The sequence below is a fragment of the Oncorhynchus mykiss genome, chromosome 8, assembly GCF_013265735.2.
Source record: "Oncorhynchus mykiss isolate Arlee chromosome 8, USDA_OmykA_1.1, whole genome shotgun sequence".
Lineage (NCBI taxonomy): Eukaryota > Metazoa > Chordata > Actinopteri > Salmoniformes > Salmonidae > Oncorhynchus > Oncorhynchus mykiss.
The window spans coordinates 56,374,332-56,386,899 of record NC_048572.1 but is presented as its reverse complement, the minus strand read 5'-3'; the positions used below and the strand labels follow the sequence as shown (position 1 = coordinate 56,386,899).

The following is a 12,568-nucleotide window of genomic DNA, read 5'->3' as shown; positions in this document are numbered from 1 at the left end:
CATGTACATTTTAACTCTGAGATTATAACAATATGTTTCGTCACACAATACGCACACGCACATTACGGATGTTTTAGGAAGAGCTACCGACGCATATAAAGTTGGGGTATATAAAATACGCCGGAGAGCGTTTGTGTACAATCCACTGCAATGCCAGAATTGTAAAAAGTTTGGACACGTGTCAAGTGGGAACAGGCTGAATATGTTTGTGGCTGAATCCATTTTTTTTGTTAAAGAGTTATAGTCGAAGCCTTCCCTGTTTCTGGTCCACACTCCAGTCCAGTTGGTGGCGGTAATGTACATTAAAGTTGGTTGCCAACCGCCATTAAAAAAAAAAATCCACAAAAGAAGAAGAAGAAGCAGAAGCATAAGCAGAAGCAGAAGCGACATACAGGGAGAGGTGCGAAATGGAGGGAGGAAGATAGATATCTGACTTTAAAAGACAATAGACTGTAAAAACTATTGTTAAAAAAAAAAAAAACAAGAAGTAGCTTACATCTGGGTGCAACTGTCAAACATCAGATGAATTCATCGCCTAACAGTGGCTTTCAAAACAGGCTTAGGCTAAATCTTTTCGGGGAAAAAAAGCCACAAAGGAATAGGCCTAGTCAATCCAAATATAGCTAACTTGTATTAACTTGAGCATCATTTTTCTTTAAAATATGGAAAGTCAGCGTTATGATTAGGCTATTTCAAAGCCATTTCGTGACTATGTGAAAAACAAGGTAAGTTGACGGCGTCACTAGCTAAAGCAAAAGAGTCACAAAACAGGATTGTTTACATTTTCTCCTGCATGAACAAATGCTGAAGTCATTCTAGTCATTTCAGCCCAAATATTTCGCGCTACCAGTTTTACGCGTTTACCTTTTAGTCAATATAAAAATCTCAGCCTAGGTGTAAAGCGGTTGTCCGTATAGCGACCAACTCCTATTGTAGAGCTACACAGCCTGCGTTGCGATGTAGTCATTTTTCCTAAATATGTCGGGCAACCAGTTTTACGGGTACTCTCTTGTACACAGCCTGGGTTTCGACATCACGGGGGATATTTATATATTCGGAAATTATCCTTGAAATGCACTTGTCCTTACTCGCACTCCTGTAGCGCACGTTGACGGGACGGTTATAGGGTGTCATTGCCAGTGCAAGTTACTCCATGTAGCACCTCTACTCGGGGGAATAGCATTGCTTAGAAACTACGACAGTGACTTGAGGGTAAGTACAGTATGCTTCTGTCAATGGTGTGCGATATGCTTGCCTTGTATCAGTTGTCTGCCTGTATTGACCTATCATTATCACACTTAAGTGATGCTATTGTCTTATGGACTGCTGTCAATACAGGAGCCTCATAACCCAGTACTACGGTATACGGTACTCGGTGTCTACTGTAGAGATAATGTTGTATTGTACGGTAGTTATTCGTGCTTTAGTTTGAAAAAGTATGCTGTCTACTTTATCTTAAAACAGGTCAACTGTTCAGATTTCTGTCTGACCACAATTTAGGCTATTCCACAATTTCTTACATTTCCTCAGTCATTGGCTAGTTCAGACAGGTTCACTTGTGATCAACAACTGCCTGACCCAGACACTTGAGAGCTTGGCGAGGTTCCCCATGTTTCCTTTCATTTGTGGAGGAGGGTTGGGGTTTAGGGCTGTGGGGACATGTAGGGGGATCTGCTTGTGTCCCTGTATTTAGTTACAGACCATCAGCGATTTTGACAAAGAGCCAGATGCGGTCAAAGTGTTGATTACAAGTATGATTGGTCGGCCCACTCCTGTTAGCTAAAGGTGAGGTTTGGTTCATTCACCGATTTTCTTAAGGGCACTAGGAATGTTTCTCACCATTTTGAGCAATCCACACTTCTACATGGACATGTTATTCTTAGTAGGGAGTCGAGCAGAATTTGAGTTGTTCAACGATTGAGAACCTCAAAAAACAAGAAATACAGAAACGCTTCAAGTAACTTTTAGGAATGCAGTTTGCCATACAGTTTCACTTCCTCCCAAAATGCCTCCCGCCAAATAAATCCTTGCGTAAAATATGTTCGATCCAGCTTTAGTAATGACAGGTGAACAGAAGATCAGGGCCATCTACTACGCCCCTTCACCCTTGCTTTTAAAATAACGGTTCTGCTCCTGAACAGTGTAGGTCACTTTTGTTTCGGGTTCAGGTCACACTGAGTTTGGAATAATACTGTGATATTGTAAAACTGATAATGAGCTTTTATTGTAAGAGCTGTTTGAAAAGACTGCCTCAAATGTCAGCCTCTTTTGGCAGGATTTTTTTTGGGCTGCTTGGTTACAGGCTGTAAATGAGTTAATAGACCAGTAAGACAGAGTTTCAAACCTCTCTGCCAATAACAGCTATTTTAAAATGTTCCCCTCCCCACTTAGACCACTCCCAGACAGTCCTAGCAAAAGTATTGCATGAGAAATGTTTCTTTGCTAAGAAGCCCCAGTATTTGTATTTTTGCATGATAGTTTTTTTTATTTAAAACAATCACAGTAAGGTACTTAATTGTTACCCAGAAATGTTTTGATGTAGAGATTAAAAATGGCTGCATTTGACCTTTTTTTTTAAGGTGAAATTAATTTTAAAAAGTTGAAAATGAATTCAGATTTTATTTTATAAGAATCTTTAGGGGTGCCAATAATTGACACCTATCCTTTTGAGAGATAAACTATTGCATCTCTTTCTCTGAGTGAGTGTATTAGTATAAAATATCAGTTGATGTAGTCTTGACTTACTGTGCTGTATGTTTTCATATCTCACGCTCCTATTTGACACTCTATGAACTCACATTCCCCTGTCTGTTTTTTCTATCTCTCTCAGTAACGAGTGATCATGGAGAGCTTCTCTCCGCTGGTCCTGTCCATCGCCGCCACCAGCTTTGTGACGTTCCAGTGTCTGTTCCACTTTGTCAGCCCCTGGATCTCTGCTCAGTTCTTTCCTGGGTACCACCGTCTCAGTCCCAGACACACCATAGAGTGGAACTCCAGGTACAGCATCTGATCCTCTGAGAAATGATATTATTGACTATTCATTCTAAGCTCCTATCAGACAACCTATTGTATTATAATTTTCCCAGTTGAAGCATATTTCTGAGCGTAGACACTCTCAAATATCGTTGTCGAGAATTGTCCATATGCGTGGAATCCCACCGCTGCCGCCAAATGTTACGTTTAAGGAAGTATGCTTTTATGAGTATTTGTGTCTGTTTTTTGTGTTTCCTAGAACTGTGTCTACATTGCACGCCTTCATAGTGGGGCTTTTTTGTCTCTACATATTACTTCATGATGATGCAGTCAATGAAGACCCTGTCTGGTAAGAATCTCCCTGACTACTAAGTGTGCAATCCTTGGTAGAATAGTCATATTTTGTACATTTGACGCCATGCTTTCTTATCATCTTTTCAACATGTGCTTTGTGCTATCTTGCCTATAGGGGAGATCCGTCACTGGTGAAAATAAATGTGGCCATAACCTGTGGCTACCTCCTATCAGGTGGGTCTACCACTTCAGACATGTCTAACCGTTGTATTACTTTGCATATTCCCATGGATTATGTTGACCCATACAGTGAGCTATCTCCCTTGTCTGTCTTGCAGATATGCTGCTCATATGTTACTATTGGCGGGCGATAGGGGACAAGTTTTTTGTAATCCACCACCTGGCAGCACTGTATGCTTACTACTATGTACTGGTGAGTTCCTTACTGACCCAGAGCAGAATGTGCAGGCAAGATGGGGAAGGGACATGGGCCAAGGGTGAACACACATGTAGTTTGATGGGATGGGTTAGAGTGGATAACAAAGGTCTGGTCAGTGATGAAATAGTAGAGTTCCACTTTAGTCAGCATTGTATTTGGAACACTTTGATTTACAGTGTTGTTACTGTGTAATTGACCTACAAGTACATTGCTACAAGTGTTATTACTCAGTTTTAATAATTGCAAAACGTGTTTTACTGCAGTATTACCCAGTAATGGAACACTGTAAATTGTTTCCTTCCCCTCTTTGGAAGGTGCAGTGTAAGTAGCTGCAGTTGTCAAGCACTTTTGATATGTTGCTTGTTCAATTGTATCTGTATGATATAAAAATCGCTAAGGATAGAGTTTAAACTAGGCATTGGGCTGACAATTTGAGTTGTATTGAGGAAGGACACTTTGCACTGTCTTTTGTGCATGTATGAGTCAGAAGAAATATCTGGAAGCTAGTTGGATTGAACATCTTTGTTTTTGTTGCGTTTATTGCATATCTTTCTTTATTTGATGTACCACCGAAAGCTAGACAACAGTGTGTTTAGGTAGATAGGTAGGTAGATAGATAGATAGATAGATAGATAGATAGATGACGGTTCACTCTTGGTCCTGTCCTGTGTAGGTGTTCTGGGCCATCAGGTTCAGTGGCTGCTAAGACTAACGATGATGACAATTGGGACCATTTTTTGCATGGAATGTGATGGCTTGTAGTGTGGGTTTCCAGGACACATTCAGCCTAGTCCTGGACTAGAAAACATGCTCAATGGAGATTCGCCATTGAAAGTGCTTTTTTGTACCAGACTGGGCCTAATCTGTGTCCCAGTAAACCATCCTGTAGATTTTCTGTCTATACTGCATGAAGCCTTCTCTTCACTCAGTCTGTAATAGTGATTGGTGCATGCTGCCTTTTTTGCTTGTTTTGACCTTTCAACCCTACAACCTATACAAAGAAAGGGACCTCTCATATATTTCCAAATGACCACTGACTTATTTTAGTAAACTCTACTGGCTAATTACTGGTCCCTTTTTGAGGTAATGTTAGAATGGATTGTAGAGTAAAGGTTATGAAATTGATCATGACATTAACTTATGTCATCCACATAGGTAGTCCATACATTTTTTATTTTCTCTAGAGTGTTTGTTCTCTTTTTCAATGTTGGGATGGGGGCTTTTAATTGTGCCAGTTCTCACTAGTTGCACTTCTGTTTTGTTTAGGTATGTATTTTTTCTGTCTCTCCTCCACTAACGTGTGTGTTTCTGTTAGTGATGCACCGATATAACATTTTTGGCCGATACCGATATCCGATCTTTTCCTTGCCCCCCCCCCCCCCCCCCCCCCCCCCAAAAAAAAATTGTGCGACCTTTTAAGCATTCTAGTACAGTTAAATAGTTAACACACACACATGGACGCAGCGGTCTAAGGTACTGCATCTCAGTGCAAAAGGCATCACTACAGTCCCTGGTTTGAATCCAGGCTATCACATCCAGCCGTGACTGGGAGTCCCATAGGGCGGCGCACAATTGGCCCAGCGTCGTCCAGGGTAGGCCGGCATGTAAATAAGAATTTGTTCTTAACTGACTTGCCTAGTTAAATAAAGGTTACACACACCCAAAAAGTTATTTTGTTGGCATTTACGTATGTCCTCATTACCAGTAAAACATAATCAAAACCTATTTCTTTCACTTACTTGCTGTTTGGTTGTTCATTTGTTCAGTCGTTTCATTCTCAACCAGGATTTCTATGGAACTCTGTTTGGGTCTTTGCATGTCAAAAAGATACACGTCAAATAACACTATTTGACGTGTCAAATAAGCTTGTTGACCAATCAAGACCTGAATGTGACTGCACGTCACATAATAATTTAACGCATTCATGAATTTCGTATGTAGTTATTACACTATCACTCGTATTTCATATGTCACAACGATTCATCGATACGTATGCTATGATGCTGGTAAAGTTGTCTCGCGCACCTACAGTGCTGGTCATAAAATTAAAAAAGAAGCTAGCTAGCTCATGGATGCAAACATAGCAAAACGACAATCTGTTTCAGTAGCTATAGTTAGTTAGCTAGCTAACTATATAACTAGGTGTCATCCTCTAAAATAACCGTAATTTACAAGACAGTTCTTATTTGATTAATTAATGGTGGGCGGACCCATCTATATGAAGCTAGCCACAATAAGGATTAGGCACAATAGTGGACTTTGCAGTTAGCCTTCAAAATAAGAGTATATCATTGACAGTGATGCAAATGAATACAAATAGTAGAATTATGCCATAATTGAATAGATAATGCTAAACGAGGTTGGAATGTTATATAAAATCAACAAAAGACAATCAATCAATCAATCAATAAAATGTATTTATAAAGTCCTTCTTACATCAGCTGATGTAACAAAGTGCTGTACAGAAACGCAGCCTAAAACCCCAAACAGCAAGCAATGCAGGTGTAGAAGCACGGTGGCCAGGAAAAACTCCCTAGAAAGGCTGGAACCTAGGAAGAAACCTAGAGAGGAACCAGGCTATGAGGGGTGGCCAGTGCTCTTCTGGCTGTGCCGGATGGAGATTATAACAGAACATGGCCAAGGTGTTCAAATGTTCATAGATGTCCAACAGGGTCTAATAATAATAATCACAGTGGTTGTAGATGGTGCAACAGGTCAGCACCTCAGAAGTAAATGTCAGTTGGCTTTTCATAGCCAATCATTCCTAGTATCTCTACCGCTCCTGCTGTCTCTAGAGAGTTGAAAACAGCAGGTCTGGGCCAAGGTAGTCTGGGCCAAGGTAGTCTGGTGATCAGGTCAGGGTTCCATAGCAGCAGGCAGAACAGTTGAAACTGGAGCAGCAGCACGACCAGGTGGACTGGGGACAGCAAAGAGTCATCAGGCCAAATAGTCCTGAGCACAGCCCCCACACCACTAGAGGGATATCTTCAACCACCAACTTACTATCTTGAGACAAGGCCGAGTATAGACCACAAAGATATCCCCCACGGCACGAACCCAAGGGGGGGGGGTCGCCAACCCGGACAGGAAGATCACGTCAGTGACTCAAGTGACGCACCCCTCCTAGGGACGGCATGGAAGAGCACCAGTAAGCCAGTGACTCAGGCCCTGTAATAGGGTTAGAGGCAGAGAATCCCAGTGGAGAGAGGGGAACCGGCCAGGAAGAGACAGCAAGGGCTCCAGTGCCTTTCGTTCACCTTCACACTCCTGGGCCAGACTACACTCAATCATAGGACCTACTGAAGAGATGAGTCTTCAATAAAGACTTAAAGGTCGAAACAGAGTCTACGTCAGTCACATGGATAGGCAGACCATTCTCTAAAAATGGAGCTCTATAGGAGAAAGCCCTGCCTCCAGCTGTTTTCTTAGATGTTCTAGGGACAATAAGGAGGCCTGCGTCATACATGTAGGTATGTACGGCAGGACCAAATCAGAAAGAAAGGTAGGAGCAAGCCCATGTAATGCTTTGTAGGTTAAAACCTTGAAATCAGCCCTTGCCTTAACAGGAAGCCAGTGTAGAGAGGCTAGCACTGGAGTAATATGATGGATTTTTTTTTGTTAATTCGACAAAAATCTGTTGAAATCACACTGGATGTATTATTATTTTTTTGATTTGCATTGGGGGCATACTTATTTCACTGTACAGCCTTACCTATGGATTGTGGATCAATGACATGAGGTATCAGTCTACTCAGTGACACCCAGAGAACATTAGCATCGTGGCTCTTATTGCAGGACTCTGAAACAACTGTGAATTGAGACATTTATTGTCAACCTATGTGTATTGAACAATATTCAAGACGAAAAACAATACTGTGTGGATGTTTTTGGAGTCTGATAACTCTGAGGAGGACGTTGAGAAAAAAATATCTTGGGTATTGAGTAGACTGTTACCCCATTTCATTGATCCCCAATCCTTAGGTAAAGCTGTACAGTGCAATATGAATGTCAATACACAATATGCTGACTGGGGAGGTGATTTCCCACAGTCACAGTCCCACGATAAGAGCTGCAACGCTAATATTTGCATAAACTCTTCACAGTTGTGTTCTGTGGGTGTCACCGAGTAGACTGAATCCCCATTCCATTGCTTCACAATCCAACCTTGTTTAACATTACCTAGTTTAAACATGGCATGATTCCACCAATTGTGACCTGCATCACTTTCAAAGGGGCACTTTTATTTTGAAGGCGAACCGCAAATTCCACGATTGTGCCTAATCCTTATTGTGGCTAGCTTCACGACACATAACCTAGTCCAGTCGACCCTCACTAGTCAGATGAAGCTAGCTGGCTGCTTATAACGTTAGCTTTGGGCAACAGGGTTAAGTAGCTGGCTAGCTATTTATTTTCATGAACTGAAGTTCAATTTCAATAGGCGAACAACAACTGGCTACCTAGCTAATACTTACTCACAAGGATTCCTAAATCATTGCTAAGAATAGTGAAAATGACGGCAGTTTCTATTGGTCATTGTTTTCAGGCTGGTTGTATTGGTGCTAGCTAGGTACCAACCTAAAGCTAGCTAACTACCCCAGAAGTTGCGGTCAAACAAATAATGCTTTATTACCAACGCGGTATTGTAAACACATCGTTTGTGGCCGGTGTTTGCTCATTTGCAGACTTTTTTGTACAGCTTTGACAGTGCTACTAATAGTATTGGTGGCACATGGCTTGCACGTGCATATTCAAAACACACAACATTCTCTAATAGAACTGTGTTATTTGACGTGTCGAATTTAAAGCTTATTAACCGCAAATAGTGTTATTGTCAAATAGTGTTATTGTCAAATAGTGTTATTTGACGTGTGTATTTTTTGACACGCAAAGACCCAAACGGCATTCCATAGTATGTTGTGAAGCTAATAGCAGTGTTTAACTCCGGTAGAGCAGCATCTGAACAATAACGTACTTGGTAACGTTAGTGTGTACCGGTGCTCGACCAGTCGCGAAAGCCAACATCACCCAAGACAGAGACCGGTTGATTATCAAGGGCAATGAATTCCATTATCTTGGCTTTAATGGATTTCGCCTGTAATTTTCTTACTCTTTCAAATGACTGCTCGACTTGTTGACTGCTCCATCCACACAGCAGACGTTGTGGGCTAGGTTAGGAATGCTGTGTTGCAGGTGTAGCACAACATTTTATGCGGCGTCATTACATCATGTACCTACGTTATATAGGTATACACATCAGCTTTGACATTGGTTTTTCACATCGGCGTTAAACTAGACATTGGGCCGATACTGATGTTGGCATTTTCTTTTTAGCTAATATCGGCCGATTCCGATATGTTCACCGACATATCGTGCATCCCTAATGTGTGATCAATTAACCTAGTCTTGTGTCTCTAACATGCTAACTATACAGTACATGCAAAAAATGGCCTAAACAAAGAACAGGCCTGTGTCAATTGGCTAGGTACAGAAGGGGGGCCCTTCCTATCTTGTCTGTAGTGGATTCTGTTGTGGTACATTGAGCACATGTTGCCTAATAACAGTATGGACTTACCAGTACTTAGAGGTATGAGCATGCACTGCTGGAATGTTCACCACCACCACTTTTTGTACACATTTTGAAAATGTCTGTGACCCAAGTTTATTAACTGTGTCATAACCCCAGTAAGTGCACCTCAATTTTTCCTTCTTAGAGATCGTACAGTAAGTTTTACGATCATGATTTATCCTGTACTCAAATATTATTGTGAGTACTTCTCTTGCCATTATTTTCTTTGCACTTTGTTCTTTCTCTTTTAGAGCATAGGAATGTTGCCTTATTTTGCTAACTTCCGTCTGGTCGCAGAGCTTTCCACTCCTTGTGTGAATCAGCGGTAGGTAACTTCAATGCCAAACAGACTCATGCACGTGCGCAAACTCGCACGCACAACATTACCTGGGAAGTGGCGGGAACCTTGTAAAGTAACCATTTGGTGCCCTGAATGTATTTGCAGAAGGGTTTTTGCCGTTGGTAGTAGTGCATTTAACCATTTCAGAAACCGTATCGACCCTTAATGTTTAACTACTTATAATAAGTCAGTCCAGACACACCCAGCCAAAAGCTTGTATCGGACAGCATTATTAGAGACCCATGTTTCATACTTAAACACATTTGAGTCACATTTCTAATTGTACACTATTATCCTGATTTGAATCCAACAAAGACAAAATACAGATGCAATGTTAAAGAATTGTACTTCAAATCTTTCAAGTGCTGGGTATATGTGCCTTCAGAAAGTGTTCACACCCCTTGACTTTTTCCACATTTTGTTGTGTTAATTACATTTTTTTTCATCCATTTTTGAATTCAAACAAAAAATAATCACCCATATACACACACAATACCCCATAATAACAATGTCAAAACATATGTTTTTAGAAATGTTTGCAAATGTATTGAAAATGAAATACAAAAATCTCATTTACATAAGTATTGCATAAAATGTCTAAATATGTTTTCACTTTGTCATTATAGGCTATTGTGTGTAGATGGGGGGCCGGGGATCTATTTGAAATAATTTTGAATTCCGGCTGTAACCCACAAAATGTAGAATAAGTCAAGACAGTAGTACAATGACTTTTACCATGTCCCCTCCCATCATGGTGGAGGATTGTAGTGTAGTGATACACATTTTACATAGGGCTGGTCATTGAATACTGGGGACTCTTTCTGAAGGCACTGTATATATGTGTAATGTAGGTGACCTTTCTGGAACAATGCCAGTTGATATCCATGACTCCCATTACAAAGTGAGTTCATATTCAACTCTTATCTCACTCTGTCACCATCCATAACTGTACTAACTATCTATCTTTCAGCTGGTTCTTTGAAGTGCTTGGTTATCCAAAAAGATCATTACCAAATATGGTCAACGGCATTGCCATGACGGCATCCTTCTTCCTGGTGAGGATAGCGGTCATGCCGCTGTACTACAGCCGGATGTATGCCGTGTACGGGACGGAACCCTTCTACCGGGTGACCTTTGGTGGCCGCTGTGCCTGGATGGGCCCCAGTTTCTGTCTAGACATTATGAACGTGATGTGGATGCATAAAATGGCCCGTGGCTGCATTGGTGTCCTGCGTTCTCCTGGAAAGGTGAATGTGGAAAAGCTGCAGAATGGGAAAGTGCACTGAGGGATAGAAAAAGGCAATGGTGGTGTTATTTTATTGTATGTCTGCTTCAAATGGTTCATGGACGTTTTTGGATCAAATGGTTCATGGACTGGAAATGTCATGAGAGTCCCTAGTATCCCGTGACCAGCCCTAGGTAAATTGCCTACCACTACACTTATCTGCCCAGAATACTTACAATTAAACAAGCGCTAAACTCCTCCACCATGATGGGAGGGGACATTGTAAAAGCCATTGGACTATGTCTCCTCTTGGTCATTACAGTTCGAGAGTAAGTGAATGGACGGTGTGATATCATGGATGGAAACAGACAGACAAATACTCTTGTCTGCTGGACCCTTTTGTTTCTAAATTGTTTGTGTCCACTCAAAGGTGTCTTGTGCATATTGCCAAAATGATATGATATGAACGGACATGGACGAGAATGGAAGAGGACCTCACATATTTTTCTAATGTTTATGAAGCTGTAAAGATGGCTCTTGCACAAATATCATGAGATATATATATATATATATATGAACAAAAATAACATATTTACTTACCTAATTACTCATTAAATCTGTGTTTTCACCAGCATTAGAATGTAAAATATGTATATTAATCAGACTCCTACTGAAGTCTCTCTGCTCAGGAGCCTGCTCATGTTTGTAACATACAGTAGGCCTAGGAATTATCAGTCATGTGCATAAATTATCAGGGTAGAATAAGACAAACCATAGCAAACATGCCAGATTGTGTCATTTTATCTCTAGAAGTGACCTTACTGAGTGATTTATGATATCAGCCATGGAAGTGCACTTATGTCTAACCGACACACACACAGTAGAACTTCACACAAGCAACTTTGCAGAGTTAACAAATGATTGATCATACTTCATTATTAACTGTTGAAACAGAGCTTCGTCATGTGAAATCCCTGTTGGATTTCTGGATGAGAATATGTTATTTATCGTGACATTTACAGCCATGGTAGTTTTAATATTTCATTTTAAAAAAACAACACATTTTAGTAATGTACTCTTCTTTGAGTAAGTGATAACTAAATGTCCATAGCTGCTTTAAATAGACTTCAGACCAGATACGTGTTTGCTTGTGTCTGCTGTTGAGATGTCCTGCTCTCTTGTGGAGACAATGCGGGACTGCAAACATTGTATTTCCCATTTTGCCAAGACTGAAAGTACTCGAAGGGAGTACAGTGGGCAAGGCGCATTGAGCAATATTCATAAACAAATGATTGATGTTAACCTTGGTTTGGTGTAATTCGGTCATCACATTGTTTTGTCTATACTTATGGCTACTTTGCCCACCATTATTACCTCCATCTGTTGTAAAAAATAAAATGTAAAAACGTGCTATTATGCATGCGTGTATTTTTGGGGGAATTTGAATTACATTAAATACTTTGATTCACTCACAATCATTTAAACGTTATCCAGAAAACATATGTTTATTTACTGCAGGGGATGTTGGCACGTTTTTCTCATTGGGAGAATCTCAATTGCATACTCGTCGCGTATTCTCTCCTTCTCGAAACCCATTTGAGTAGAAGGTCAGAGGGGTGGGACCTCTGGCTTTCTCATCCAATGGGTTTTGAGAAGGAGGCAAGGAGAGGACGAGAGGAGAATGCAATTGAGATATATTTTGGGGCGGAAGGTAGTTTAGTGGTTAGAGCG

The 12,568-nt window shown here is 40.8% G+C and overlaps 1 protein-coding gene across 3 annotated transcripts; it reads left to right on the top strand.

Moving 5' to 3' along the window:
- Positions 1-344: 344 nt before the first annotated feature.
- Positions 345-12,312, top strand: LOC110530186 (TLC domain-containing protein 4-B). Of its 3 annotated transcripts, none has more exons than XM_021613053.2 (7): positions 345-400; positions 2,831-2,997; positions 3,233-3,322; positions 3,443-3,501; positions 3,606-3,700; positions 9,524-9,597; positions 10,583-12,312. In XM_021613053.2, exons 2-7 carry the CDS (start codon positions 2,843-2,845, stop codon positions 10,896-10,898), a joined length of 789 nt encoding a protein of 262 aa, XP_021468728.1. In that variant the 5' UTR covers positions 345-400; positions 2,831-2,842; the 3' UTR covers positions 10,899-12,312. The 3 variants fall into 3 exon arrangements, with proteins under 3 accessions (XP_021468728.1, XP_021468726.1, XP_021468727.1); XM_021613051.2 differs by having other exon boundaries at positions 361-725; XM_021613052.2 differs by lacking the exon at positions 345-400 and adding an exon at positions 748-1,212.
- Positions 12,313-12,568: the final 256 nt, after the last annotated feature.

Coding starts and splice junctions, on each gene's coding strand:
- LOC110530186 (XM_021613053.2), top strand. CDS start 2,843: ATGGAGAGCTTCTCTCCGCTGGTCCTGTCCATCGCCGCCACCAGCTTT. Junction 2,998..3,232: donor ACCATAGAGTGGAACTCCAG/GTACAGCATCTG, acceptor TGTGTTTCCTAG/AACTGTGTCTACATTGCACG. Junction 3,323..3,442: donor GTCAATGAAGACCCTGTCTG/GTAAGAATCTCC, acceptor TCTTGCCTATAG/GGGAGATCCGTCACTGGTGA.